General features: G+C 52.8%; 9 protein-coding genes across 9 annotated transcripts; 6 read left to right on the plus strand and 3 right to left on the minus strand.

Moving 5' to 3' along the window:
* Positions 1-1,597: 1,597 nt before the first annotated feature.
* Positions 1,598-6,554, minus strand: SCP_0400480 (Phospholipid-transporting ATPase DNF1; the record flags this gene model as incomplete). The annotated part of the gene is made up of 14 exons (XM_027756789.1): positions 1,598-2,179; positions 2,232-2,351; positions 2,399-2,491; positions 2,545-2,651; positions 2,704-2,792; positions 2,843-2,926; positions 2,982-3,046; positions 3,095-3,352; positions 3,402-3,703; positions 3,756-3,989; positions 4,046-4,808; positions 4,864-5,062; positions 5,126-5,296; positions 5,350-6,554. 14 exons carry the CDS (start codon positions 6,552-6,554, stop codon positions 1,598-1,600), a joined length of 4,272 nt encoding a protein of 1,423 aa, XP_027612590.1.
* A 375-nt stretch (positions 6,555-6,929) lies between these two features.
* On the plus strand, positions 6,930-7,304 carry SCP_0400490 (hypothetical protein; the record flags this gene model as incomplete). The annotated part of the gene is made up of 2 exons (XM_027756790.1): positions 6,930-6,948; positions 7,006-7,304. The coding sequence occupies 2 exons, from the start codon at positions 6,930-6,932 to the stop codon at positions 7,302-7,304; spliced, it is 318 nt and encodes a 105-aa protein (XP_027612591.1).
* Positions 7,305-8,294: 990 nt separating this feature from the next.
* Positions 8,295-9,441, minus strand: SCP_0400500 (hypothetical protein; the record flags this gene model as incomplete). Its single annotated transcript, XM_027756791.1, has 6 exons — positions 8,295-8,360; positions 8,416-8,464; positions 8,524-8,582; positions 8,670-8,747; positions 8,806-8,877; positions 8,932-9,441. 6 exons carry the CDS (start codon positions 9,439-9,441, stop codon positions 8,295-8,297), a joined length of 834 nt encoding a protein of 277 aa, XP_027612592.1.
* A 962-nt stretch (positions 9,442-10,403) lies between these two features.
* Positions 10,404-11,910, plus strand: SCP_0400510 (hypothetical protein; the record flags this gene model as incomplete). Its single annotated transcript, XM_027756792.1, has 2 exons — positions 10,404-11,746; positions 11,802-11,910. 2 exons carry the CDS (start codon positions 10,404-10,406, stop codon positions 11,908-11,910), a joined length of 1,452 nt encoding a protein of 483 aa, XP_027612593.1.
* A 529-nt stretch (positions 11,911-12,439) lies between these two features.
* Positions 12,440-13,696, plus strand: SCP_0400520 (hypothetical protein; the record flags this gene model as incomplete). Its single annotated transcript, XM_027756793.1, has 1 exon — positions 12,440-13,696. One exon carries the CDS (start codon positions 12,440-12,442, stop codon positions 13,694-13,696), a length of 1,257 nt encoding a protein of 418 aa, XP_027612594.1.
* Positions 13,697-14,165: 469 nt separating this feature from the next.
* SCP_0400530 (hypothetical protein) lies at positions 14,166-15,466 on the plus strand (the record flags this gene model as incomplete). Its single annotated transcript, XM_027756794.1, has 4 exons — positions 14,166-14,286; positions 14,356-14,727; positions 14,801-15,363; positions 15,413-15,466. The coding sequence occupies 4 exons, from the start codon at positions 14,166-14,168 to the stop codon at positions 15,464-15,466; spliced, it is 1,110 nt and encodes a 369-aa protein (XP_027612595.1).
* Positions 15,467-16,159: 693 nt separating this feature from the next.
* SCP_0400540 (hypothetical protein) lies at positions 16,160-17,657 on the plus strand (the record flags this gene model as incomplete). Its single annotated transcript, XM_027756795.1, has 8 exons — positions 16,160-16,166; positions 16,229-16,268; positions 16,333-16,654; positions 16,737-16,872; positions 16,926-17,073; positions 17,134-17,279; positions 17,334-17,467; positions 17,523-17,657. The coding sequence occupies 8 exons, from the start codon at positions 16,160-16,162 to the stop codon at positions 17,655-17,657; spliced, it is 1,068 nt and encodes a 355-aa protein (XP_027612596.1).
* Positions 17,658-18,552: 895 nt separating this feature from the next.
* On the minus strand, positions 18,553-19,361 carry SCP_0400550 (hypothetical protein; the record flags this gene model as incomplete). The annotated part of the gene is made up of 4 exons (XM_027756796.1): positions 18,553-18,624; positions 18,677-18,808; positions 18,868-18,930; positions 18,996-19,361. 4 exons carry the CDS (start codon positions 19,359-19,361, stop codon positions 18,553-18,555), a joined length of 633 nt encoding a protein of 210 aa, XP_027612597.1.
* Positions 19,362-22,766: 3,405 nt separating this feature from the next.
* On the plus strand, positions 22,767-25,279 carry SCP_0400560 (predicted protein; the record flags this gene model as incomplete). Its single annotated transcript, XM_027756797.1, has 4 exons — positions 22,767-23,485; positions 23,539-23,725; positions 23,778-24,252; positions 24,309-25,279. The coding sequence occupies 4 exons, from the start codon at positions 22,767-22,769 to the stop codon at positions 25,277-25,279; spliced, it is 2,352 nt and encodes a 783-aa protein (XP_027612598.1).
* Between the last annotated feature and the right edge of the window lie 73 nt (positions 25,280-25,352).

The raw sequence follows: 25,352 nt of genomic DNA on the forward strand, positions 1-25,352 counted from the left end.
GGCCTGAACTGGCTTTCAAATGAACGTCGCGCAATGGGTGCGTAGTTATCCTCCAATATTTGCCTCCGAGAGATATGGGGCACATCAAGTTTTAGACGGTGTAATCTCGGAAGGGACGAGAGCCACTCCAAAAGGTCCTCGGAAAGTGGTCCGAAGCTATGTAAGGAGAACCGCTCCCATGTCACTATTCGCGATGACACGTCTATGAGACCTAAGGGAGACTCGTGACATCTGATTTTAATGGAGGAAAGGCATTTATGCGCTGCCATCGTGACCAGATAATCGGATATCTCGCCGGAATGCACACCGCCGTCATCCAGTGTCATACTCTGCAGCTCTGGACCCAAAAAATGGGAACAACCTGCGAGTCCTTCGGTAGTAGCACATGTCCAGACAAGCGATGTGAGGTGAGGGAGAATGTATGATGTCGGCCAATTCGCTTGTATCGTAGGGAAGATTGGGGCACGTCGACCGAAGCGGAACTCATCGAATGACATCCCACGAACGAACTTTCCGTACACTAGAATACGTGTCCAATCCTTCGGCTTGGGCGCCCTCACCTGGAAGGCCTGTAAGCAGGATAAACCGGACACTATAACATAGCATATGACATTCACCAGGCCAATCCGATCAACGTCTCGTTTCAGAAGACGGGGAGGGAATAGTAACAGGGGCACAAATGAATCTAATTCGCGCCAGAGAAGTGCTAGTGCGGGCTCCTTCAGTTCCTTGGATACACATGCGAGACGAGATAGAGTACGGCGTCCCGAGGGATCAGCCAGGACTGCCTCGAGAATCGTCTCGGACACATCGGGGTTGAGGAAGAGAGCGAGCAGTGGTGAAGAGTCTGCAGGTGAGAGTGAGCGACGAGCCAGGCGCAACAGTGATGAAGAGACGAGTCCACGAAAGGTGCGATGAGGGAGGAAATGTCTGAAGGTGTCCATGGAAGGAACTTGTGGTGCTGCATGCTTATCAGAAGTTTGGTGGCTGAACATGCACTGCATAATTCGTGACAGGGCGCCAGTATCCTATGTGATTCAGGACAACGTCAATACACTCTTCGATACATGCAGGAGAGGTTGAACTATAGTCGACGTTTTGCCGTCACAGACTGGTATTTGGCGTCAGCTTCAATTGCTACCACAACTGAGGAGTAGAAATGGCTCTCAGCGACATATAAGTTCAAGTTGTTGCTGCTACTTACCCGAAGTCTTATGACGGTGGAAATTACCACATGCTCGAGAGGCACCGCACGCAATTGAGTCAAGACTCAAGAGCAAACTAATAGGAAACCACTCACCGCATCGGTCTCGGCGGGTAGATATCACACTGAATGGTGTTTGGTACAGCGCTCGCCTACGTTTCTAGGTGGCCTTTATATACACTCGGAAAAGTGCTGCGAGAAATACAAATGATCGTATCTTAACTTAATACTAGATGTCCCTAGTGAGATGGCTGTCGAAAGCACTTGCAAATAAGTGCATTAACGATGTAAACGAGGCGAATAGACGTGATGGATACAAGACATAACGCAACCAGATGAGCAGGAAATAATAGCAAATAGTGACGATGATATGCCAACAACATATAAGGAGCATTATGTGGGTTTCGACGATGAAGACGATTCTGGTGGTGAGGAGGATGGATGGAGGTCGGGCTCGGGCTCGGGCTCGGGAGCTGGTGGGGGCTTCTTGCGGCGAAGACTGAGCGGCATTGAGAACCGCAAGACTGATAGTCTCCGTTTTGACGGGGCACGCTGATGACGCTCAGACAGATTGGTTTGCATCCGACGTAGCGCAATGCCATTCTCTTCCGTCGCGAAGTCGAAACCACGATCGACGGACCGGAGGCCAGTGGACATGTCTGTGCGGCTCCCACCGAAGAGACGAGGACGATGGAGGTGGCTATGTCGACTTGCGGGTCGCTTCAGATTGGCCAGGCCGGCCTCTCTGTCTTTCGAGAAATCGTGATGAGGGTCCTCCTTATGGATCCACCGCACGCGGTCGATGTCGTCGGTCTGGAATCCGAATTTGTATGCCTTCGCAACATACCGTGGAAGGAGCGCGAGGACCACTGTCAGGAAAATGCCGAGCCAGAAGTACGGTGACGGCCATAAATAAGCGTTGTTGCCATAGATAGGGGTGGAGAACCAGCCGGGAGAGATGGCGGAGTAAAAGGCCTACAATCTTCGTTAGAAACTCGGACGGATAAACCCACAAGTGTGAACGTACGGTGTATATTAACACCAGCACAATACCAAGGGCAACTGCGAAGAATACCCAGCCTGTCCATACTGCAGTGTTGAGGCCGTTGAATAGATTGGCAGTCAGGACTGCCGCAATTGCCATAGTCTATGTGACATGAGTAAATGACAGACGTAGACCGCGGATCAACTTACCACAGCATACTCATACTGATACACGCCCCACCCATCTGCGCGTGAAGTCGTGGTAAAGTACGCGTAGTTGATGAGGAAGAATATGATGGCAGACTAAATAATAGACTTGAGATAGAACTCATGAACCACCAGGCGGAGTGACCCACCTGAACGACGCCGTCAAACATATAGATCGAGAACAATTTTAGACCGAAGTATTCGCCCTTACGACTGTGATTGTAAAGCTCCGGTAATGCCATGAGCACATGATCATCTGCGATAGAGGTTATAAAGGATATACAATAAATGAGGTAGGAGTAACGGACCAACGACACGATCGAATAGACCAATGGCGATGACAGGCGCGACGGTAAAGAAGGTGTTCCACCACAGGAGGTAGGTATACTCAAAAGCGCTGGAATTATGCGTTAGTCACAAGCCCGACAGTAAGACCGGAAGACTCACTATTGACTGCTCCATCCGCAATAGATCTGGAACCACCACAGGACTCCGATACAAATAATATTCTTGTAAAAGAAATTCACAATCCTGTGTTGATCGTTAATAAGTCGGCAAGCCTGAACCATGCCCATCAGAGACGCACATATTACCATTCCGAGCATAAGACCAGTGCCCGTGAACTAGAAGCAACCTCTTCAAAAACCGGAACTACAATCCAGTCAGCACCGATAACATTCTTCAGACCTCTAAACACACCTGAGCGATGGCGTAGTCCGACGAATTGACAGCTTGCAAACCCTCTTCACCGGAGATACCAACACCAACATCAGCTGCCTGGATCATGCTGACGTCGTTGGCACCGTCGCCGATAGCGAGCGTGATGCAATCCAAACCGTCCTTGACAAGCATGACAATCTGCGCCTTCTGCACGGGCGACACCCTGCAGCAGATTACTCCCTCGCACTGCATCGACAGGCGAAGTAACAAATGCTTGTGCCTATCGTCACCCAGCGCCTTCAGAGTCATGAGCATAGAGTCACACCCAAGCAAGAAAAATAATTACGTCGTGCAAAGCGCTACCGTCGATGACGAGGACGAAACCTCCCGGACGATCGCCGTTGCCTTGCCCCACGAGCGAGGTCACACCGGTGTTCATGCGCTGCAGCGGGTACGCGCCACCAGATTGCGACACCGTCTCCTCGAGGAACACGCCATCCTCGTCCAGGATCCCGCTTTCCGGGAAGAAGTCCTTCACTGCGCCGAGCATCTGTGCGTAGACGGACTTGGCGCTCTCGGGTCCAGACGCCCCGCGAACGATGACAATGTTGTCCTCGCGCCCGATTAGGTTGGTGCTGTGGCCGATGGCTGTAAGGACCGTCAACTAGAGCGATACCACGTCGGTCGCGCAGGAACTCACCGATGGCTGTCTCGAGCTTGTCCCCCGTGGCGACCCAGATCTTGATCCCTGCATCCTTGAGGTCGGCAATGGTTTCCGGAACACCATCCTGCAAGCGATCCTCAATAGCAGTGGCGCCTAGTAAGATCAAACTATGCTCCAATCCCTCGTACAAGGCATCTATCTTGCTCTCACGGTCTTCAAGCGACACCGTGGCCTCCTGGTAGCGCTTGTTCCAAGCCCTATGCTCGTCATCTGGAGAGCTGTGTCGGCCCACAAGTCGGCACTGAGTGAGAAATAACATTGCTCACCTGGAATAATCCTGTATGCGAGGGTGAGCGTCCGCAGTCCCTCGCTGGCAAACTCGTCGAGATCATCCTCCGTCTTCTTCCTCAGCTCGTTCTCTCCCGGTCGCAATCGCTCGAAGATAACGTTATCGGCGCCCTTGGTCAGTAAGAACAGCCGTTTGTCCTCATCGTCCAGTCTCCGCACGACGACGCTCATGCGCCGGCGCGTCGAGGTGAACTCCAGAATGTTCAGTAGCTCATACTTCTCGTACTGCGACGAGAACGGAGTCTGCAGCGTGAGTATCTCACGATCGCGGCGGCGAAACACGAAGCCAACGTCCGCGGCTGCCTGCACCAGTGCCGCTTCATCGGGACTCTGCGCCTTGTACTGAATCGCGCCCGACTGTGGGTCGACGGAGACGAGAGCGGTGTGACAGAGCGCAAGCGTTGAGAAAAAACCATTTAGGATCGGCGCTTGCTCTGACTCCGCCGTACCGGGCTCTGCGCGCGCGGCCGCGGCGATATCGGCGTTGAGGATGCTGTCGTGGAAGTGCATGGGCACGTCCTCCGCCACCTTTTCCGCTGCCGATGGATCTGGGACATCCGAGCTCGAAGGGGTGCTGTTCCTCTCCTTCCCGAGTGGCGTGTGCGAGCCGGACGAGATGGAAAATCGCAGATCGACGTCCTCGGAATCCTTTTGAATTCCGATTTTTGCAATCTCATCGCTTTCGTTCGTCCCTTGATAGCAGTGACCGCCGACGGAGCATCGTCTGAAAACCATGACATTCTGCAATAAACGCCCTTAGGATCTTTAACGGTTTGACATGAAGATAAGGATGCACCTGAGTTAATGTGCCTGTCTTATCTGAAAAGATGTAATCAATCTGACCCAGGTCGTCAGAAAGATTCCAACTCCGAGCAAGCGTTGGCTGGTCATTCTTCTTGTAGTAGATTTCGCGGTCAAAATAGATGAACAGGGCCTGGCATGTGCGCACGGCCTCCAGCGAAATGTATAATGAGATAGGGACAATATTCTGGAACCTGTGGGAAGGAAATTTCAACAATCAACTATTGCTCAGATGGCTGCACAAAGATTCGACGTACGTGATGAGTGCAAACGCGAAGGTGATCACCCCATTGACGTGCGGGTTGTTATTTCCCCGATTATCGTCGAACAGCCAAGGGGCACCCTCCGGATACAATCGCTGTTCCAAGACGGCATCAACGATACCGCACACCATAGCCATCACAGCCAGCAACGCCAAATTAATGAAACTATGAAGATCGAAGTCAAATATGGCACAGAATGGAACAGATAAAGCGCATACACTTGGGGATTCATCTGTCGCTCGACTTTGCTGCGCTTGCTCGGGGCGCCGCCCGAGTTCATCACGATCTTGGCGTCCTGCCCCGTAAAGACCACAATACCAATTGCCCAGCGTGTATTTCGGAGAACTGTTCCTCGCAACAACACGTTCAGAGTATCCACGGACGACTTGTCTTCTCCAACGACCACGGTTGCATTGAATTTGTAGAGGTTGGTGTCTGGCCGGTCGCAGTCGATCCGAAACGCATTGCGGCGATCTGCACACGCGCTTGCGGTGCGCAGGTGCATGAGAGCGGGCGACGCGGTGCGAGACTTGAGATTCGTCTCGCCGTCCAGGTTCTTCGTCTCTACAAACGCCACGTTCTCATCCTCGGACGTCGCACAGATCAGGATGTCCGCAGGGAACGACTCGTTCTCCACGATCTTTACCACATCCCCCACCCGTACGTCCTCCCAGATCGTCTTCTTCCAATGCGCCCGCTCATCTTTCCTCTGAAGGTGAAAGATCCCACCGAGCCCGAGCTCTTCACCAAGCCCGAGCTCCTCGACAGGCTCCTCATCGTCGGCGGAATCGTACTCCTCGGCGGAAGTCTCTACAGCCTCTGGCGGAGCGGCAGGTTCTAGTTCTACGACCTCCGTGTCCATGGTAGACACGGAATTCTTCTTCCGGAGGAATTTGGGCGTAATTTTGGGGGTGATTGCAGGGACGAACGTCTTGCTCTTGCCAGACGTCGCATTGGGGTTCGTCCAACCACCGCCAGTGAGTACACGCACTTGTGCATAGTTGACGTTGCGATCTGACTGATGGCGCTTAACGTCCTCATACCCATCTTTGAGAGCAGTAATAACCAGGACGACCAGCAGCGGGAGTATGACAAGCCCCGGAGAGACAGTAGGGAAGATGGAGAAGAACTGGAGGATGGCAATACCGAGGAAAAAGACATTGGCGACCCTCCTGAACTGCTCGAGCAGATTGCGGGGTACGAAGGTAATGAGGGTGTACTTGGACGTGATGACCTGGTTGGTGCAGTACACGTGCTCCTTCTTCACCCTCTGCTTCTGGTCGTAATAGTCTGCCGGGAGCTCTTGGTTGACATAGATCGAGCGAGGAGGACCTGGTTCGCGCGGTTTGGAGAAAAGGCTCTCGATATTGAAGGCAGCGAGCTTGTCATACCATCCGAGGACGCCATATCGTTTGGGAGCCATGGGAAGGAGTGGTGAGGGGAAGGGGGGTGAGAAAGGTCACAGAGGTGGCATTAGGATGAGGGTATGAGAGGAGCCGGCGAGGAGCATAACCAGTCGGTCAGCGCGATCCTGGTCACGCTCGTGACGTGACCTAGATCCCATTTCGTTCCGGACGTCGGGTCACGCTTTGTATAACGTACTGACTCATCCCGGCTGCACCGCATGCCAAAATTCACCTCTCCGACCTTACCGACTTGCTTAATTCCGTGCAGTTCATCTACAGTTCGTTTTGCGACAGGCAGTGTTGCCCTTTGGAGAGTTTGGAGTAAGTGCAGAGAAACGTAACGTTGCTTACCCCGTATGATGCGCAGCACCTTATCCAGTGATACCGATCCAATGCCGATCGCGGCAGGAGGTTGGTAGTCTGTCCAGCTCGTCGACGGAATACGTCTTGGACTCACAGTTTGAGCAGACGCTGTGACAGCGAACATGCAATTCCTACGGCAGGGTTCTCTTAGAAAACATGGATTTATCGTGTTGCTCGTTGGTCAGAAGTCAGCGCTTCCTAGAACTGGCTTGGCATTGGTCCACGGCTCGGTCAGCGTCGGTCAGGCCATCGCTGACATCGTCTACCCCACCGACTGCACGCGATCGGAAACGACGGCCGCAGGGCTTGCGCGGAATGTCCGGCGCTGGCGGGATCTCTCACCCAAGCCGCGCCTAGTGCGGATTGCCTCGGGCTGCCGCCAAGACGATCATCAGAAGGCCTAGACTTCAGGAACATCTCAGAGTTGAGGTGAGTACATACTATGGGTTACCACTCACTCGGCGGACCCTGTAAGTCGGCAGTTTTCCCATGTATAGAGAGGATTCGGGTCAAATGTTCTAAGCGGGGGAAATTTGACCTGAGAAGATGCACACCTACCCTGGATTATTCCCTTATATGGGGACTTTTGCGGGCTGCCGACTTACAGGATTCGCCGAGTGAGTGGTAACCCATAGTACATATTCAGGAAAATACTCAAGGATAAGATCAAGGCAATACTGCACCAGACGTACAGGTGTCCGCTGTCTGCGATGTTTGCTCGATTATGCGCGGTGTATCCGGATAGCTCTCACCTCGTTCACCCCGTGCGATGATGACAACAGAAGAATTGTGCACGGGATATTCGTGCTCGTCAGGTCGTCTTCAGATATAAGCGTAACACGTTTGCTACTTCGTTTGCGGGCTGTGGCTCTATGTTCCACAGCTGTCGAATAGGGTACGTGCAGAGGTGTAATGCAACTCTCGTGTCTAGGTCGTTTCAACAATGATACAACCATCCTGTCTTCTCAGCCAGCCGATAGCTAATAACTCCAGGCTGGAAAGCTTCGGTTTCCGCCTTGTTATGATCTGGTCGAATTCTCATGTGTTAGACATTCCTGTTGAAGTGAACGGATTAATCCGTATATGTGCAGGCAAACTCCAGGTGAACCATTGCTAGGTCCTCAATGCGAGTGGATCGAAATTTGCTATGCGATCGACTTTGCAATCATGTGCTCCATCTTCGCACATGCATTGCCGATGCAAATGTGCACTGAATGATCCACATTAACTTTAAGATGAAAAGATCAGCCGGAAATCTCTAGCATAGGTTAAAGTCACTCTGAAAATAAGACCTATGATGAGGCAAGTACTTTGCAGGAGCACTTGATTTTTGCAGTAAGGGAACGGTGACAGTGTGCAGTTATATCAACATGCAGCATGCAGTGTCAATTTGACTAGGGTATGTAGCTAGGAAAGACACTGCGGAGTTCAAACACCCCCTTTCTAGCTTGTGCTTTAGGCTGAGTGGAGCAGACCAGACAATTAGCAGTAAGCTTCAACGGAATAGATACTTACTTTGACCGTCGTGCCTCTGGAAACCCCGGAACGCCTTACTGAGATCATCCTGGTATTATTCGATGTTATATTACGGAGGCAAAGATTATAAGTACTATCGATACTTGCTTGGTACGCTTAGTCCCAGAAGGTGAAGAGCTCTCCGGGACCATATTGGTGTTAAGGTGCTGAAGAGGAATGAGACGAGGTCCGAAAATAACATCTAACACAAGAAAAAGAGATGCAGGAAAGGAGTGGGAAGAGGACTGTTTTACCTGGGTACTGCCCCCACTTGCTGTCTGAATCAGCGACAAATCAACGATCTCCTCCTTTTTTACTCCTGCTTTGGAGTCCTGTAGGAAAATCTTCTAATCAGTTCAAAGCATGGTATGCTATACAGTATGGACTGACCTCGGGCAGCACGGGTCCGGTTTTCTCAAGCCAATCATGGATGGATGGCGAAAATCTGCGCTTCAAGCCAACCTGCAATTGCAACAATTATCTAACATGATAAGAGAAGAAGCAGAGAACCTGTACAGCAGGTTTCATGTCGTCGACAGAGTCGGCCGTCACGTCGAGCCTAAGGGCATTCTCTCCTTCAGCACTACCCTCTCCTGCATCGCCGTCCGGTCTCTCAGTTTGCAGAGGATGACCAGGGTAGCCCAGCTTCCTTTCCAATCCGTAAAACTCTATTATCCGTGTCTCGTCATCAGCATTAACCTCGTCCCGCTGGAGGTAGTTCCTCATCCACTTCTCCACGCAAGCTATGTCAGCAGCGCGTTTGGCAGTGACGCCGTCGACGGACAGGCCCTCACGGGAGCCTACGCACTGTCGCCAGATTGCACGACTCTTGACCCCGATAACTCCACCTGGCACGTTTGCGTCGTTGACTTCTTTCTCGAGTTTCAAGGTGATCCCATTCTGGGGATTCTTCGCTGTCCGAATGGTTGGCTTTTTGGCGAGGATTTCGGGAAAATCTATGGCAACGAGATCGTAGCGCAGCCGGAGGCGGCTTTGCTCTTCTTCAGAGCATTTTGATCTAGCCATGATGGTTCGGATGCCAGTGAGGATGCGTAAGAGGTGATCTTCAAGTACCAAAGCAGAATCCTTGTTCGACCTCGACTACACAGCAACTGAGCGCTCACACTAGTGCGTTCGGTCACCTGAAGAGGTCGTGTACTCGCCCAGATGGTCTTACGGGCCAACGTCTGTCAATTACGTCTTAGATGACAACAAACATAATCATAAGTCTAAGCATGACTTACAGGCTGAGCCCACCCTACGACAACTCGAATTTTGTCATTCCAAAGCTAGTTAGTTGAGGATTTCATTTCCCTGCATTATGTCTCTACAGAGTGCACGACTCGGACATAATGCGATGCTGGATTCCAGGACCGAGATGAAGATGCGGCAGAGGAATATTATATCAATTCACGTAGTACCTCGGCTGTGTGAGTGGAATTTCATCACTGCACCTTTTGTTCGGTAATTTTATTCCATGCTGCGAGCAAGCTGCGAGAGCTCGGCTCTACATGATCAAAGTCGATTTATCCGATGAGCGGAACTTCAAGATAAGACCTTCCATATTGGGCCTCGCTCTTCACCGCTTTCCCACCCTCGTTCTCAACTCAACATCTCTTCTCACCACGTTAACCTTCTGTATCGGCACATCTGTCTCCAAAGGCGTGTGCAGTCGAAAACCTAAAAGAAATTCCAAGCGACCACCGCCTCTTGTACGGTCACGGTGACGCAGATGTCATCAGATTGTTCTCAGGCTAAGTAAACACATCTCACAGGTGTTTGGTCTCGCGTGGCGACGGACAGTATAGGATTCGAACATCACATTGCATGGTTTCCGAATTGCGTATCTTGTCTCAGTAAACCGTGGCTACTTGTGTGAGTACTGTCTTACCGATGATTTCTGTTAAAGTCGTGTTCACGTACAGTTACCCTCTCCGCCTACCACACGATCTCAGCGACAAGTGGCGCCCGTTTATACTGTTTCCACCATGTCACACGGTGCCACAGATGGACACTGCAGCTTGACAACATTTCATGACCTGCCGTACGAGATGTTACGAGAAATATTCTCATTTATGCCCGCCGGCGATATCTTCAGCATCATCACCACCTGCCAAGCACTCTATAAGGCTCTTAACCAAGACGAATCGCTTTGGAAGGAGCTTTCTTTACGGTATGGCGTAACCGACATTGCGCTTTTCGAGGGACGCTCATTCCGAACCATTTATACCCGTTTTCTTCATCATTATGGTGCTTTGCTGGGTCTTTGGGCGAGCGACCATCCGTTCAAGGGAAATATTATGGAATATCGTATTGCACCAAACAGGTGGGGACCCGGGAAGTCTCACGTCGTTATCGGTGAGGTGTGGCGTTTTCCACTCACGAGGAACCAGACTGCGACTGAGAAGCGAGAGCCGCACTTGCCGCAATATGTCGAGTTCATGCAAGTTGGCTTTGGGTTGGAGGAGGGGGACGATGTCGATGCTGTCTGCGTAACGTGGCACATCCATGCAGAGCAGTCCCTCCTCAACCCCGCAGTGCCGTTCGACAGACATGACGAATCCAGCCATTACTCGAAGCCCGTCATGCACCTCATCACTGCATTCCACGGGCCAATTCCCTTCCATATGCCCTCCGCCCATCACAATGGGAACCCAATGGCACACCCCGATTTTCCAAATTCCAGTACGATTGCGTGGTATGACCCCACACGCGGTTATCCCAACGTGCAATTGATGGCATGTCCCAATGAAGACAAGAATCTATCTGGCAACAATAGGCCACAGCAGTGGCAGAATTCAGTGTGGTCGGACTATGCAGATGACTCGGACCCTGAAGATGATTCGGATCCTGAAGATGACTCGGATATTGAGGATGGGACTGTAACTCCAAAACGGTTCCCAAAGCCTGTAGCATTGTCCTTCTACGGCATCTTGAGCAACGATCTGCTGCAGCTTCATACTCCCATCCACGGTTTCTATGATCCGCGTCAAGACACGGCACCACGCTACTTCCCGATGCGGGGTGACATCGAATTTGGCGACGACCCTTACAGCTCCAGCTGGCGTGCAGAGTCTTTGCGCGGCCTCTGGTTAGGCTCTTATGGCCCCCACGGGACAGAATGTCTTCACCTTGAGTCTGTTCCTAGTCTTCAGGCTGTCCACGCGCGGAAGGTCACCGGTGACGCCAATGTGCCCCGGGGAGTAATCAGCTGGGCTATGCAATTGAATCACCCAGTAACGCACCAGCAGCTAATGGATGATGAGGTCCTTGAAGGCCAGGTTGCCCGTGCCTTTGCGGGGAGAGGAACTACCAGCGGACACGGATTTATGTGAGTAATCTTGTCGGTCGGCAGCAGTTGTTGCTCAGCCAGATTTATTTACCAGCTCTCCGGAGAAGGTTAAAGTAACTGTCCTCATCATTAGCAGGGACGAGATCCGGGTTAATTGGACAAAGTCATACACAAATAAGTACATCAGATATCGTGGGCGGTAGACAGTGAGTGCACAGAACGACGTATGATCTAAATAGACTATGAGAAGGTGCGCTGAAACATGTTCTTCTGTTGCTTCATGCCCACCATTCAGTTTATAGCTTGACGTATGACGCGGAGTGTGTCGATGTTTTCTGCTGTAACAACGTGGCGTAGCAAATGAGAGTTGAATAAAGTTTTCAACAACTGGTACCTCCTTTGTGTCTCGTTCTGATGGTGGAGACTCGAGAACATTGCCAGCGCTATGTCATGTTCGATGCCGCGGGCTTTCAGTTTCGGTCGACGTCTTCTGGGGCCCGTCATACTGTCACTGATTGTCCTCAAACAGGTAGGAGCAATCCCTTGTCAGGAGTCGCATGCGGCAGCTGCACTGCTACCCTCTACCTGCAAAGTCGAAGGAAAGGCCATTCTGGTCTACGCGCGTCTAAATCACATGTTCTTTGAGGCAAGGTGAGTACTTAGTTAATACCTGCTCCACGGAGCTCTCGCTCAGCGCTCAGGACTTGTGTCGTCTGCCCACCTCCTTTCACCATGGATTCAGCATCGGGCAGGCTTCCTCTTGAAGTACACGAGTACATTCTCGATCACCTCTGGGACGACCACAGCACACTGGCAGTATGCAGCCTGACGTGCCGCGTTTGCTTACCGACTACGCGGTTTCATCTGTTCCGCAGAGTCTCTCTGGCGAGCTACGTGGAATACACACGATTTGAACGATTGTTGGATGAGTGCCCCGGGATTGCACACCACGTCCGCACTCTCCTGATATGCAATGCCCACCACGTCGTTCCCATGAATCGCGACTTTACTCGCATCTTGCTTAGGCTGCAGAATGTCGAATACTTAACCCTGAATTGCTGGCGAGCATATCAGATGTCAAACGAGACGAGGAAGAACTTGCAGGTGTGTTTCCCGGCGGTGAAGACAATTGTCCTCGAAGATTCCCATTTCTGCGATCACGATTTCCCTGGGATCATCCTCGCATGCCCCAGACTTACCGCGATCCATCTGATTGGGATAACGTCATCATCCTCCAGCTCTCCTCCGATCTGGCCTCTCGAGCTCGTTCCGGCCGGTAGCTCACCGGAGAGTCAGGTCGACACGCTAGTGTGGTCGTTCTCATCAAATGACACACTTGTATGGTTGCTCAATGGTCCCTCAATGCTGCGTCTCCGCGAGCTCCAGCTGTCTTTCTTCCACAGTGACATACACCCAGAAGTTGAGAACCTGGCGCAACAGCTCCTCCATGCAGCCGGGGCATCGCTGCAGCGCTTATCACTGGGAATATCTCCAACATTCGGTACTCCCAACGTGTCGCACGACACGCTGCATCTTTCGCGTAATCCAAACCTGGAGTGGCTCCAACTGAAGGGCATCATCCTCGATGGCGATCGAGCCATCCATTTCTCCAGCATTCTTTGTTCCATTGTCTCTCAAATTCAGCCTTGCCATACCAAGCTCCGCCAGATCCAGGCCGAGCTCATAGTTGCACGCATCTCTGACATAGCTGCTCTTCGATTTGAACAGTTTGACGAGACCCTGGCTGCGCTGTTGCAGGACAGGCAGTCCTTGGAGGTTCTGTTTCACGTGTGCAATGCCACATTGCATTCTCGTGGGCACGACTTCCAAGCTTGGGCACGAGAGGTGTCGGACGTGATCTCCACCGGCTTACCACGGGTGAGGACTCGGCTACTCGTGGAATGTGCGGATGCAGGATTCCCTCATGCGGGGTGGGGTGGGCCGACGAAGAGTCGCCAGCAAGTTGTATATAGGTACAGTGAGAAATAGCTGTAAGGCTGGTTACGTCGTGAGTACGTCTGGTAGATGAGCAAACTGATTGATGTCATATTTAGTTTTCTGCAGTGATCGTATTCCATTGATGACCCTGCGTCAGATAATCCCTACTGTCCAGCTTCATGGAGACTGAACATTCCCCTTAGTATTTTGGCCCCCTTCCCCGCATGTTTGTGCTGATCTTCTGTACTCTTGTCGAATTCCATTCACTTATAAGAAAGATCTACTCAAATAAGATGCCCATAACCCATCCGTCCGTATCAGGTGAGTTCCATCTTAGAGTTCACATCCTCGTTACATCTGATTGCGCCACCGTGCACTGACTGGTTCGTGGACTACGCTTGCATCTGCTTCCGTCGTATCACGGACGGTCACATGTTTAATCAGCATGAAGAGATAGGCGCGCTTTCACTACCTTTTTATACTGGAATGTTGAACGTTGTGCAGTTAGTTGCATCTCATCATGCCAGTCGCGCCAGTAGACGATCATGGCACTGTGCTCTACTATGAGGACAGCGGCACTCCACCAGCAAGCTCGAACTACACCACCATCGTACTGTTGCATGGAGCGTGTTTTTACGGCCGTAAGCAGATCATCTCCCTTCTTGCCTTGTCTTCGGCAATTAAACATCATTCGATTCTGGGCGCTACAGCAATCTTCAGGCCTCTGCTTCCGTTCGCGGCGAGCAACAATTTGCGCCTTGTTCTCGTCAACCTGCGGGACTACCCAGGCTCAACACCATTCAGCCCTGCAGAACTGAGGGCAATTCGCGAGAATCCGAGCGATGCGATTCAAGCGCGCGGATTCGAGCTCGCCGCTTTCTTATCTTGGTTCGTGGAAAGGGAGAAGATCCCTCCAATCTCCGAGAGTTCGGACGCGCTGCATGTTCGTATTGGCGGCCTCGCGGTCCTCGGATGGTCTGCGGGCAACTACCAGACACTCTCCATCCTTGCGCATGCCGAGAAGTTGCCGGAGGTAACGAGGACATTGCTGAATGCGTATCTGAGATGCGTCATATTTTATGGTGCGTATCGCATTCAATTCGCCGCAGTCTCGAGTAAGTTCTGTTCTCACACCATGCCGTACTCGTAGTACAGACGGCTCCTCATCGTGCATTGGTGAACCCCTTTCGAAAGGGATGTACAACCCCCTGGCCGACCCAAACCTTAGTGACGCACAGAAGTGGGAGCGTGCTCCAACTTGGCTGTCCTCCTATTACACGAAACTCGAGTTGGATCTCGCCTCCGAGACTTCCGCGTTCACGTCCGCTCTAATCGCTCGTGTGCCCCTTCACGAGGCAGTAGTCGCAGGGAGCGCCGATTCACGGTGGACACCCACAGTACAGCGGATGTCTGTGGACGAACTCAAGAGTGTCTTCTATGGTGAGGTCCTCAGGCGCTCACAAATGCCAATAGTGAACATCGATGCAAGAATATACAAGGAGAATTTCGACCGTGCATTGTTCGGTTTTCCCTCCAACTCTTCCGAGGTGCGCAGTGCGGAGGACTTGGTATGGCCGAATGTCAGCATCCAAGTATTGTGGTGTGATATGAGCATGAGCAGTGGTCCGTATGCTGTCCACCATATTGTCCGCCTTCGTGAAAGTACTAAGGGGGGAAGAACGGTGGGGATCCACAGGCTGGAGGATGCAAACCATTTTGTGCGTCGAGCCGTACCTAGAGCACCAGGAAAGCTGACACTATTCATAGGCGCATTGGGACTACCCTGAGAGATTTGTGCGTTTTCTTGCGGGTCTGATATGACGAAGCTCGCGTCATCAGTATTGTCAATGCACGCACGAGCTGCAGTAATGATATTGGCGTCTTCGGCGTGAGAGTAGATGCGATAGAAGGGGAGGAAACGCATGAAGCCAGGCGCGCCTTACAAACAAGCTATCCACAATTCCTCGTCATTGATTCGGTATAATTTTTCCATTTTCCCATCTTTCTCATCTTCACGGATTAATCCGTGCTACCTTCCTACAAATAGAATTCGGTGCCTCTTCGTCTCTCACCTGTCTACCAGTTCGTCTTTGTCCGTCCAAGTGATTTCTCTAAGTAGGTATCGTTTATTCGGAGTATCGAAACGAAAGTAGTACGCGCGTCGTTGCGGCAACGCGCTGCACATGACCCAGACGCGTCCATCATACCTTCCGCGGTAATTGCGATGTTCTCCGTGTAGTGGCGCACGGCTTCCGTGAGGCTTCTGAGCAAGCCTGGTCTGCCCTCCATCATCTCCCTGCATCCCTGCGCCACCATCTTGTCCAGGTGAACGAACCCTAACTCCTGTCAGGTCCACGGGACCACTCCCGTGCGGCAGAACCTCTTGTGCTCCCACCGTCGTTTATAAGCTGAGTGGCAGATCGTAGCGGATGACACAGCGGCGGCGTGCACTAGCGTTCCCGCTTACTTCGACGTGTACTAAAAGCCTATCTGTTCGAGCCGCGCGAAGTTGGGATGGGGCGTTACGATCTGTATTGGGACATTTGTATTGCTGAAACTGCGTGGTTCCAGGATGAGTTCCAGGCTGGCATTCCCCGCGGTATTTATCGAGCCCCTGTGTGAGGTGAGCGTGAGCCTCCCCCTCTCCCCCTCTACACACCTGGATAGCTAAACAGCATGCTGCGCAGTCTTCCCCCGCTGCGGCGAGCGCCCTTGGCTTTCCGCTCCACACTGTCCTTCACCACACCTTCGCGTGCACTTTTCACTTCTGTGCGATCATCAGAGTCTCTGACCGCTAATGTGTATCCTGCGGCGTCGACCCTCATCAGGGGTCAGGTCTTCGCGCGCGGCGTTGCGAGCGCTGTATCGGGCAGGCCAGGGTCGCAGAGTCTTGGCCAGGCGGCACTGAACGTCCGCGAAGAGCTCGGGAACTCTACCAGTGACCTCGCAAAAGTCATCGCTGGCGCGAACGTATATGCGGACTCCGTCATCCCCACCCAGAAGACGTTCGTACGTGTTGTTCCTTTGCGTCACTTTTGGGAACAAGCGTGCATTACGGTCTTGGCATTTTGTTGAAGTTGTCAATCTCCAGGTCGGGATAACTGGCGCGGTCGCGCAAACTGTGCCTACTCCGTTTATGGTCTTGGGCCTTGCGGGCGGTCTCCCTTACCTGGGACTATCGAGTGCCACAATCTACCTGGCATACCAGGCAGGCCTCGCCGTCACAGGTTGGCACCCTCCATCCAGGCGTGTCTCAAATGTGCTGAAAGGTTTCCTGTAGGTGGCATCGGCAGCATGGACCCGGGAGTCGCGATCACGATGCTTCACCAAGCGCTCGACTTCCAGGTGACGTACGGTGCGGTGCTACTCTCGTTCGTCGGTGCACTCCACTGGGGCATGGAGTTCTCCGGCTACGGGGGGCACAAGGGGTGCGTCCCTCCCTCTTTGGTTGCCGCGCACGCGCACTGAGGGTTCACTCGACACTGCAGGTATGCGCGCCTCTTGCTTGGCGCTGCACCCGTAGTGTTCGGGTGGTCCACGCTTGCGCTACCGCCGATGGAGGCACTGATCGCGCAGTGGGTGGGTTACACGGCCGTGTGGTGGGCCGATTCAAAGGCGACAGCAGCCGGGTGGGGTATGTGCACCGACATGCATCGTCGACTCTTCGCTTAATTTCTGCTTGGGTTAGCGCCGAGGTGGTTCTCCCAGTACAGGTTCTACCTGTCCATCCTGGTAGGGACGTGCATCATTAGCTCGCTCGCTGCAACCAGCTACTGGGGGCCCGTTGGGGGGCACGGGCTCATCAGTCATGATCTGAACATGGTGAGTTGCATCTCCGCCCACGTCCCTCGTGTGCGTGCAAATGATGGCTCGGCAGGTCCGTGCGGAGCGTAAGCAGAAGCAACCTGAGGCTGATGGGTCGGTCCGCGGGAACGTCGAGGCGCTGCTCGCGGACGAGTCCGGAGACTCGTACGTCATCATTAAGAAGAAACGCGGGGAGGAGGCTGGTTAACTGAGTCTTGCATATCGGGCGGCCGCGCGCAATATTTGAAGCATCTTTGAGCACTCGAGAATTCCGTTGGCCCCAGTGTTATTGTATGTACTAGGATTTGACTCCGACGTTGTAGCTGGATCTGTCTGCACTGTAGTTTTTGAATGTGTGTTTATCAATCTGTACAATATGCGATGTATCTGATCAGTCTTATGCAGTCGGATTCGATATAAGTAGCGAATTTCCTTGTGCTAGCAGCTTCTGTTCACCTGCAGCTACGGAGGCGAGCAGGACGATCGTCTGAGCACCTCGCAGGAGAAAGCTGTGTCAAGAGTCCGCTGTGCGCTCGAGATAGTGTTACCGCCCTACATCCACGGTGGGAATACCAATTGTGTCTCCAGGTACTGAGAGTCTGTCTGGCTAGATAGGAGAGGCGAACGAAGGAGCGAAGAGCGGTGACCATTTGTCTACACTCAGCGTTGGTAGGCATGTTTAGTGCCCTTGTGACTTGTTCCTGGGCCTTGCTAACCATTCGAACGCTCAAGACGTTTACAACCGCACTGAACTGAACGTCGACAAACAATGTTATTGGCGAGACATTCTGGCCCATGGAGATGCCCGAGTAATATCCAAGGAACTACGCACTTTAGTATATACTCTATCTACTTGCCCATTCCCGTCCATACGATAGAACAGCCGCTCTACGCAAGACTAACAGTGCGAAACGAGACGTGAAACAATTTACACGAAATGCAGAAGGATACTGATACAGATCGGACCATGCAAAAGGTAGCATTTTCAAGATGGCAGACTAAATGTTTTGAAATATGTGAGACGCGCATCGTCGCGTTTGAGACGCTGGTCGAATAAGACGAGCGAGCAGGCTTAGTCCATGGGTGCATTTTTGACGAAGCACCTAGTGGTCACCATGCGCAGGGTTCCGTGAACGTAGTGCACGATAGCTCCGCTTGAACGCGAGTACGACGGTCTAGATATTACGAACTTCAGTGGCGTTTCGCAAGAGAAAATGAGGTACTGGCCTGGATGATCACAGGGACCTTCGCAGAATCTCCGCGACGCACATTGACCGCCACCTCACGTCTAACAGAAGAGTTCAAGTCTAACATGGAGACATCACAATCTAAAATATCGTCGCCAACTCTCTGTGGATGCTATCAACGAGATATACTGCATGAGAAAACAGTTAAAACATATTAATGATGCAACCCACCAACGTCATTGAAGGCGGCTCTTCGAATACCGGCTCTTCGGTGTAGCGGTAGTCTACCGTTTTCTGTGACACGCCCACCACCGCACCCGCGTTGGTGACGCTATATGAGACACGTAGACCTAGCTCACCATCAAACGGTCTTGACATTCACGGCAGCTGGGTGAAGTCGTATTTGCGTGGTACCAATCGTGATAGGTAGGAGCTCGAAGAACATCGCCTTCCAGTAGAGACATAACGAGGGTGAACGACGGGTATGGCGGCTCCAGCCGTCGCATGAAAGGGCAGACAAAGAAGGAGGCGCAAGGCAGTTGAGGGAACAACGAGAGTGAAGACGTGCTGTGGAAGGAAGGGAAGACGAACTCTGCATTTACGCCCACAGCCTGCTCGTTATATGGACGAATCAAAGACTGAAGCAAGCATGTCGTAAAACGGCGAACTGGACCGCTAGATTTGGCTAATGACCCCGCCAGTTCGAACGACGCGACTGCCGCCATTGCTCTAGATTTGCTTCCGCGCAGCTGGCGATCAGTATTCTGCTTCCGCGAATGCCAACTTTGCAACTCCCTGAGGGAATCGTCTGGAGTGTGGAGACAGCTTGTCAGTGTCAAATAAAGAGGTACTCGGTAGACAGCGACGACGGTCAGATTGCTCATTGCTCATTGCTCACGAGCAGAGTCTCTACTGAATGGATATATCGCTGTCTCAGGTCCTCCGCGATGCAGCACACTCAACATACCTCCAGAAATTCGAGAAATTCGCTCATGAAGCATGCACATGACACCCCATCCACCTCGCTCAAGCGGGAGCCTCGCCGTAAGAATGTATGCCTGTGGTCCACACGACCACGAAGGGACACGGTCATCGAGGATTGGGGCGACACTGTTTGTATGTCGCTCACAGACCTCGAACGAATACAACTCCTCCCCACCCTCCAAGTTATCTATCAGCTAGCCAGCCAGGGCGGTGCAGCTAACGCGACGCGCGCCGAGCGTGTGACCCGACGTCACATCACGCGTCACATCCCGACGCCTATTTACGGGGCGCGAAGTGAGTCACAGTCAAACTGTTTCCAATGAACCACCATCAACTAATGTGTGCTGTGTGGTATGCGATCTTCAACACGAAATACCTTCAAGAGCAAGAGTGTGATCAAGCGTCCTCGAAACATGTGCGACACGCTCGCAACCAAGCAGTCCGACCAACGGCCATGATCATCGCAGAAAAGACTGCGCACACCGCCAGACATCATAAATGGGAAACAGAATTCTCCCAAAAATGCACCATAAGGCACGATGGATTGTACGCAGACTCACATTTTGGAATCGAAACTCGCATTGTCCGACCCCTACCCGTGTGACCCCATTTTTGAACGTAACAGGTTGGCACAAAGACCAGTCCGTCTTTGAGGAGGTGGCGCAAGGTTATGACAAGAAGTTCCTGGCAATTCGAAAGAGCCCGTCGCAGGCCGTTGAATCCAGATATCGGTGTGGCCACTTCGCACCATGGTGCAGGAGTAATTCTCCCAGATCCTTGAAGGGGCGACGAGTACCAGCGCGAAAGCCTCAAGAAATATTCAAGAAAGTCGGCAGAAGACAGCGAGAATTTTGTAACCGCAAAATCAAAAGCGAGAATACGAAGCAACCTATCAGCCCGAATTACCGCTGCACGGTCAGTATGTCGAAGTTTACGGTCTGAACGTAGGGCCCGATCATCAGTGAGACGGCAAAACGTCAAGGAAACAAGGTGTGGCAAGATGATAGCGGGGAACAGGTCGAAAATGGGGTGGCCCGCCAGGAGGTGGCCTGGTCCTCCTGACGACGCCGCCTGAAATTGGATCCCACAATGGGGGCGCAGAAACTCAGCCACCATCGCGACAATATTCCTCTCTTTCTCAGTAAACTCGCCCTCCTTCAGTGGGTCCATTTTGGACACTTCTCATGTCTCTCACAAAATATTCCCTTACCTCGGAAAGTCTCACATTTCACTCGGCGATAGGAGCGAGACCACTGCCGAATTGCGACGAATACGACCCGCACTCCGCTCACACTCACACAAGATTTTCTCAATCCTGCGCAAACTCTGAGCTCTTCAAGATTAGTGATACGCCTGAGGGGATTCTGCCTCGAATGCGGCGACAGACGAACTTCGGGGAGCTTCGCGGCGCGTACCAAAGCGTTCATCTTCCTCAAATCTTCTGGTCGTAAATTCAGGCCAAGCGATATACGCCGGAATTAACGACTTGCTGACTCGAGCGGCTGCATTCTAAGCAGGAGAGACTGTTTTGTCTGTCTGAGAGTGGTTGCAGTAATATGCTTGCGGTGAAAGTTCCTGAGGTGAGTGTCAGAGAACGAACATGCGACTAGATTTGACCCTCTGTTGCCTTCTGCCTAGCGGCGAACACAACGTAGACTCGGAAGGAGGGCGATAGTTCTCGCCTGCCTTTCTTTTTGCCTTGGAGGACATCTCACCTTCAGCTACCGCCTTGCAGTGCGGGAATCAACTAAGTCCGATGCTTGCAAGACTACATTATTAAGTTGCAGATCTTCGCTGCAATGTCGTCCTGACAGCACCGGAATTGCCACAAATCTGTATATTGTCTACTCTTTGGATCAAAGTTGACCTTGTCGAAATCTTCCATGTCTAGTCACCACGAACGATGGACGTTCATAAGCCCTGATTCCACTGAGCCCGTCTATTATGGATTGGTGAAAAGGCTAGACGGTGCATTCATCTGTCCTTGGTCTGATTCTCTTGTACCAACATGGCGCACTCATTGCCACATGTCTTGATACTACTTGGATTTAATGAACTGTAGGAAGGGGACAAGAGAACCACAAGATGCATTTTCTTACGTGAGTGGATATAGAGTCTCACACCGTTTCTTATTATCAATAAATCACCCAGATTGCATGAATTCTGAACCAGGTTCGAACGAGGGCTGGATGGAAAGCGATTATCTTTTGTGCACTGTTTGCGTTTGCTGCTACGTCTGCACGATTATGTGAAATGTTTCGAGATGAAGACGCTTATCTGCTCTCAAACACGCGACACCTTTATCTGTCAAGGGCCATTCGCCACGATACTGCGGGCAACGACGTGAAATCAAATGAGTGCATTCAACGGCCGAGAAAGAGTACTCTAGCATCCACTACACATAGAATATCGCCGGCGCACATACGAACGTCCAGTAATCCGGACTCCTGAAAGAAATCACCCTTGTGCCAGTACTTCGCAAGCTCGGAAAACGCAGAAGGCTGAGTGGCCCTCCTTGTTGTTCTCCCTGGCGCCGCGCAAGGCGCTACAAGGGTTCGTCTGCTTCAGGAAGAAAGAAATAGGTGCGGTCGAATTCATCGGGAGCCGGTGCTGGAAGAAATTGAGGCTGCCAGTGATGATCACTGTGGCGTCGTCCATTGACCACGGTATCGCGGCCCGCCAAGCGCGTCGCGACGCCTCGGTCACATGACAATTGGTTCATTCTCACCCTGCCCACTGGCAACGCGTCTACTGCAGCAACTGTTCTCTCTTCACCGCTCGGCAGCATCACGAAGATACCTCAAGCAAGGATAGAGAAGTTGGGAACACTTTTGACAACCAGTTGTTGAGTCCAAGTGAGTGTCAACAGTTACAGTGAATAAGTAACGATAGACCCTCTCCGACTTTCCGCACACTTCGCTCAGGTGATCAACTGTGGAAGGCAAAAGTGTCGGAGAGGATGAGCCTTCCTGTTACTCTTTGAATCTATCCCAATAGCCAGTTTAACGAACGATGGCTTTGCATTACCATGACTTCCCATTCAGCCGAGGACCGAATGTGTGCAGGAGCGGCACAATAGGTTCTGAATTTCGTCTCAGTACATCTAACCAGTTTTTTTGTTAATACAGAACGGTGCACAGACCATCATGCTTGCCGTCTTTACTACAGAATCTCTCATCTGCCTCGATCACCCTGCGCTGAAACGGCCACCGTCCACTGCTCCATCAACTTCTTCATTGCTCTCAGAACCAGTCTGTTGCACTTGGGCGCCAGATAACAGTTCAGTCTTTCTCGCAACGTCCACAGATATCCAGCAATACAATGCTGCTGGAACATTCACCAGATCCGTCCACGTATGCAAATCTGGACAGATTACTGCCCTGGCCAGCAAGGACAAAGGCAACACCGTCATCTTCAGCACTGCGCAGCAAGTCCACAGCCTCGAGGTGCACTCGGACAAGATTGTACAGACGTTCGACACCCACAAGGCGCTGGTGACGGCCCTCGCGCTGTCCAACGATGGTTCCCTGCTTGCAACCACGTCCGCGGCTGCAGCACACGTCCACAACCTCACGCACGGTGCACACACCGTGCTTCGCGGGCTGTCCGCGGGCACGGGCGCCATCGCTGCTTGCGCCTTTCATCCCCACTCGCGTACACGGCTGTTGCTCGGTGCGGGAACAGTTCTGCTCGCGTACGACACCACACGCCCCTCGGGGCCAATCAAGACCGTTCTTCTCACCAAGGAGAAGGGTTGTTCTGGCGATATCATCGCGATCGCGAGCAGCCCGTTCAGTAAGACCCTTGTGGCTGTAGCGAGCAGCGGTGGGACGATAGGCTTGGTAGATCTGGACAAGGAGAAGGGGTAAGCTTTCAGTGGTTATATGCAGTTGACTGAGCTTATGATCAGTCATCTAGCCTCTTCCGTGTTTTGTCAGTGCGCGTCCCGCTCACTTCACTTGTATTCTCTCCGGAAGGGGCTACGATCTTTGCAGGCACGGAGAACGGCAAGGTGCTTGTACAAGAGTTGCGCTCGCTCGACAAGTCGCCAAAGTCCATTTCGGTGAGCGACAGTGGCGCCCGCGTCGTGGCCATGTGCATTCAGGTACGTTACCTCTCACAGTCTTCCTCTTGAGTCCATCCTCACGTGTTTGCAGAAGAAGATCAAGGGCGAAGAGGCACCCCAGAAAGCGACCACCGCCAAACCTCTCGTCCAGCAAGATACGAACAAAAATACCACGCGCCGTCCCTCGGACGGTACACTTGTCAACGGGGACAAGAAGGCTGCCCAAACTACCAATCCCCCAGCAGCAACCTCTCCGGCCCTCACGCGTACTGCTGCAGGCCAACGGACTCCCGCGAAGACCAGAGCAGCTTCCGGTGGGACTCCTCGCCCAGCGCGCACACGAGTCTCATCGACTTCTGCCGCTGCTGCGTCTCCAAGCAGGGTGTCCGCACATAGAGTCGGCTCGGTGAAGTCACCTGCGAGGAAGGTCAGCGGAGGAATCACGAAACGAGTGTTTTCCCCGCCCAAGTCCAAGCTTATGCGTACGGCAGTTACGCCTAAGCTCGCCCCTGCTGCTATGCCGAACACCGAGGACAAGGACGATATGGACGAGCTGCATATGTCCGGTGAGTTGCTCTGCAATTCCTCTGAGCGTGTCTTAGATCTGATGTATTTTTTCCAGTGCGCATAGATGACCTACTTGCCCTGCCTAAACCCACCAAGGCTAAAGAGAATGTGAACCCTGCCGAGAGTGTGCCATCGTCGACAGTACCATCGGCCATGTCTGCGCGCACAACCACGGAGGGTGACACAGCACGCCCCCGCACTCGCACTCGCACAACGTCCAGCTCGCGGTCCTCTGCCTCTGCCTCAGGAACAAGTAGCAGTGGGCCGTCTGCCGCATTCAGAGGCAGCGCGGACGTGCGCGCGAAAAAAGTCGCCAATGGTAGTACAAAGTCACGTACAAGGTCTGTTTCGCGCCCCAAGTCACCAACTCTGCCTGCCCCCAGCAAGGCGAGCACACGGTCGCGTACACCGAGCCCCAAGCTCCCCGCTTTCGACTCGGGAGCGTCCGCGAGGCCTATTCCTCTTGCAAAGGCGAAGGGGAAAGGAAAGGAGCTCATGGGCGGGATGGGTGTGCTAGGGCTAGGTACGCCCGAGGTCGAGCGCTGGGTCCGCGCGGGGGATGTAGAGGCGGCCGGCGAGCGGGAGGGCAAGCACGTCGGCTTCGCGTCTGAGGGAGGCAACCACGAGTCCGGTGATGAGTACATATTCCCGGACGACGAGCACGTGGACTACCTGGACGCGCGAGAGGGCGCACAGCCCGAGCTGGCCATGCAGGTCTCTCCTCGCCGACCAGCGTCGGCCTGGGCGCCCGTCGTTTCCCCCCTCCGGCTTGCGGGTTCACCACGCGCTGGTCAGAACACAGCGCAAGACCTGCTTCAGACGCTTCTTCGCGACGCGATGTATGACTTTCGGCAGGAGACACGCTCAGAGATGGTCGGACTTCACCTGGACCTCGTGCGCATGGGCCGCGGGTGGCGGCGAGAGATGCGTGAAGCGATGGCAGAGTTTGGTGGGGAGATCCGCGCGCTGAGGGAAGAGAATACGCGGTTGAGGGAGGAGAACGAGCGGCTGAGGAGAGGGTATTAGTGGTGGCTGTTGCGCCCTGTGAAACCGACTCGATAGACATGATAGGGATTTTCTGTGTTGTATGTGATATGTA

The sequence above is a fragment of the Sparassis crispa genome (assembly GCF_003851025.1).
Source record: "Sparassis crispa DNA, contig_000003F, whole genome shotgun sequence".
Classification (NCBI taxonomy): Eukaryota; Fungi; Basidiomycota; class Agaricomycetes; order Polyporales; family Sparassidaceae; genus Sparassis; species Sparassis crispa.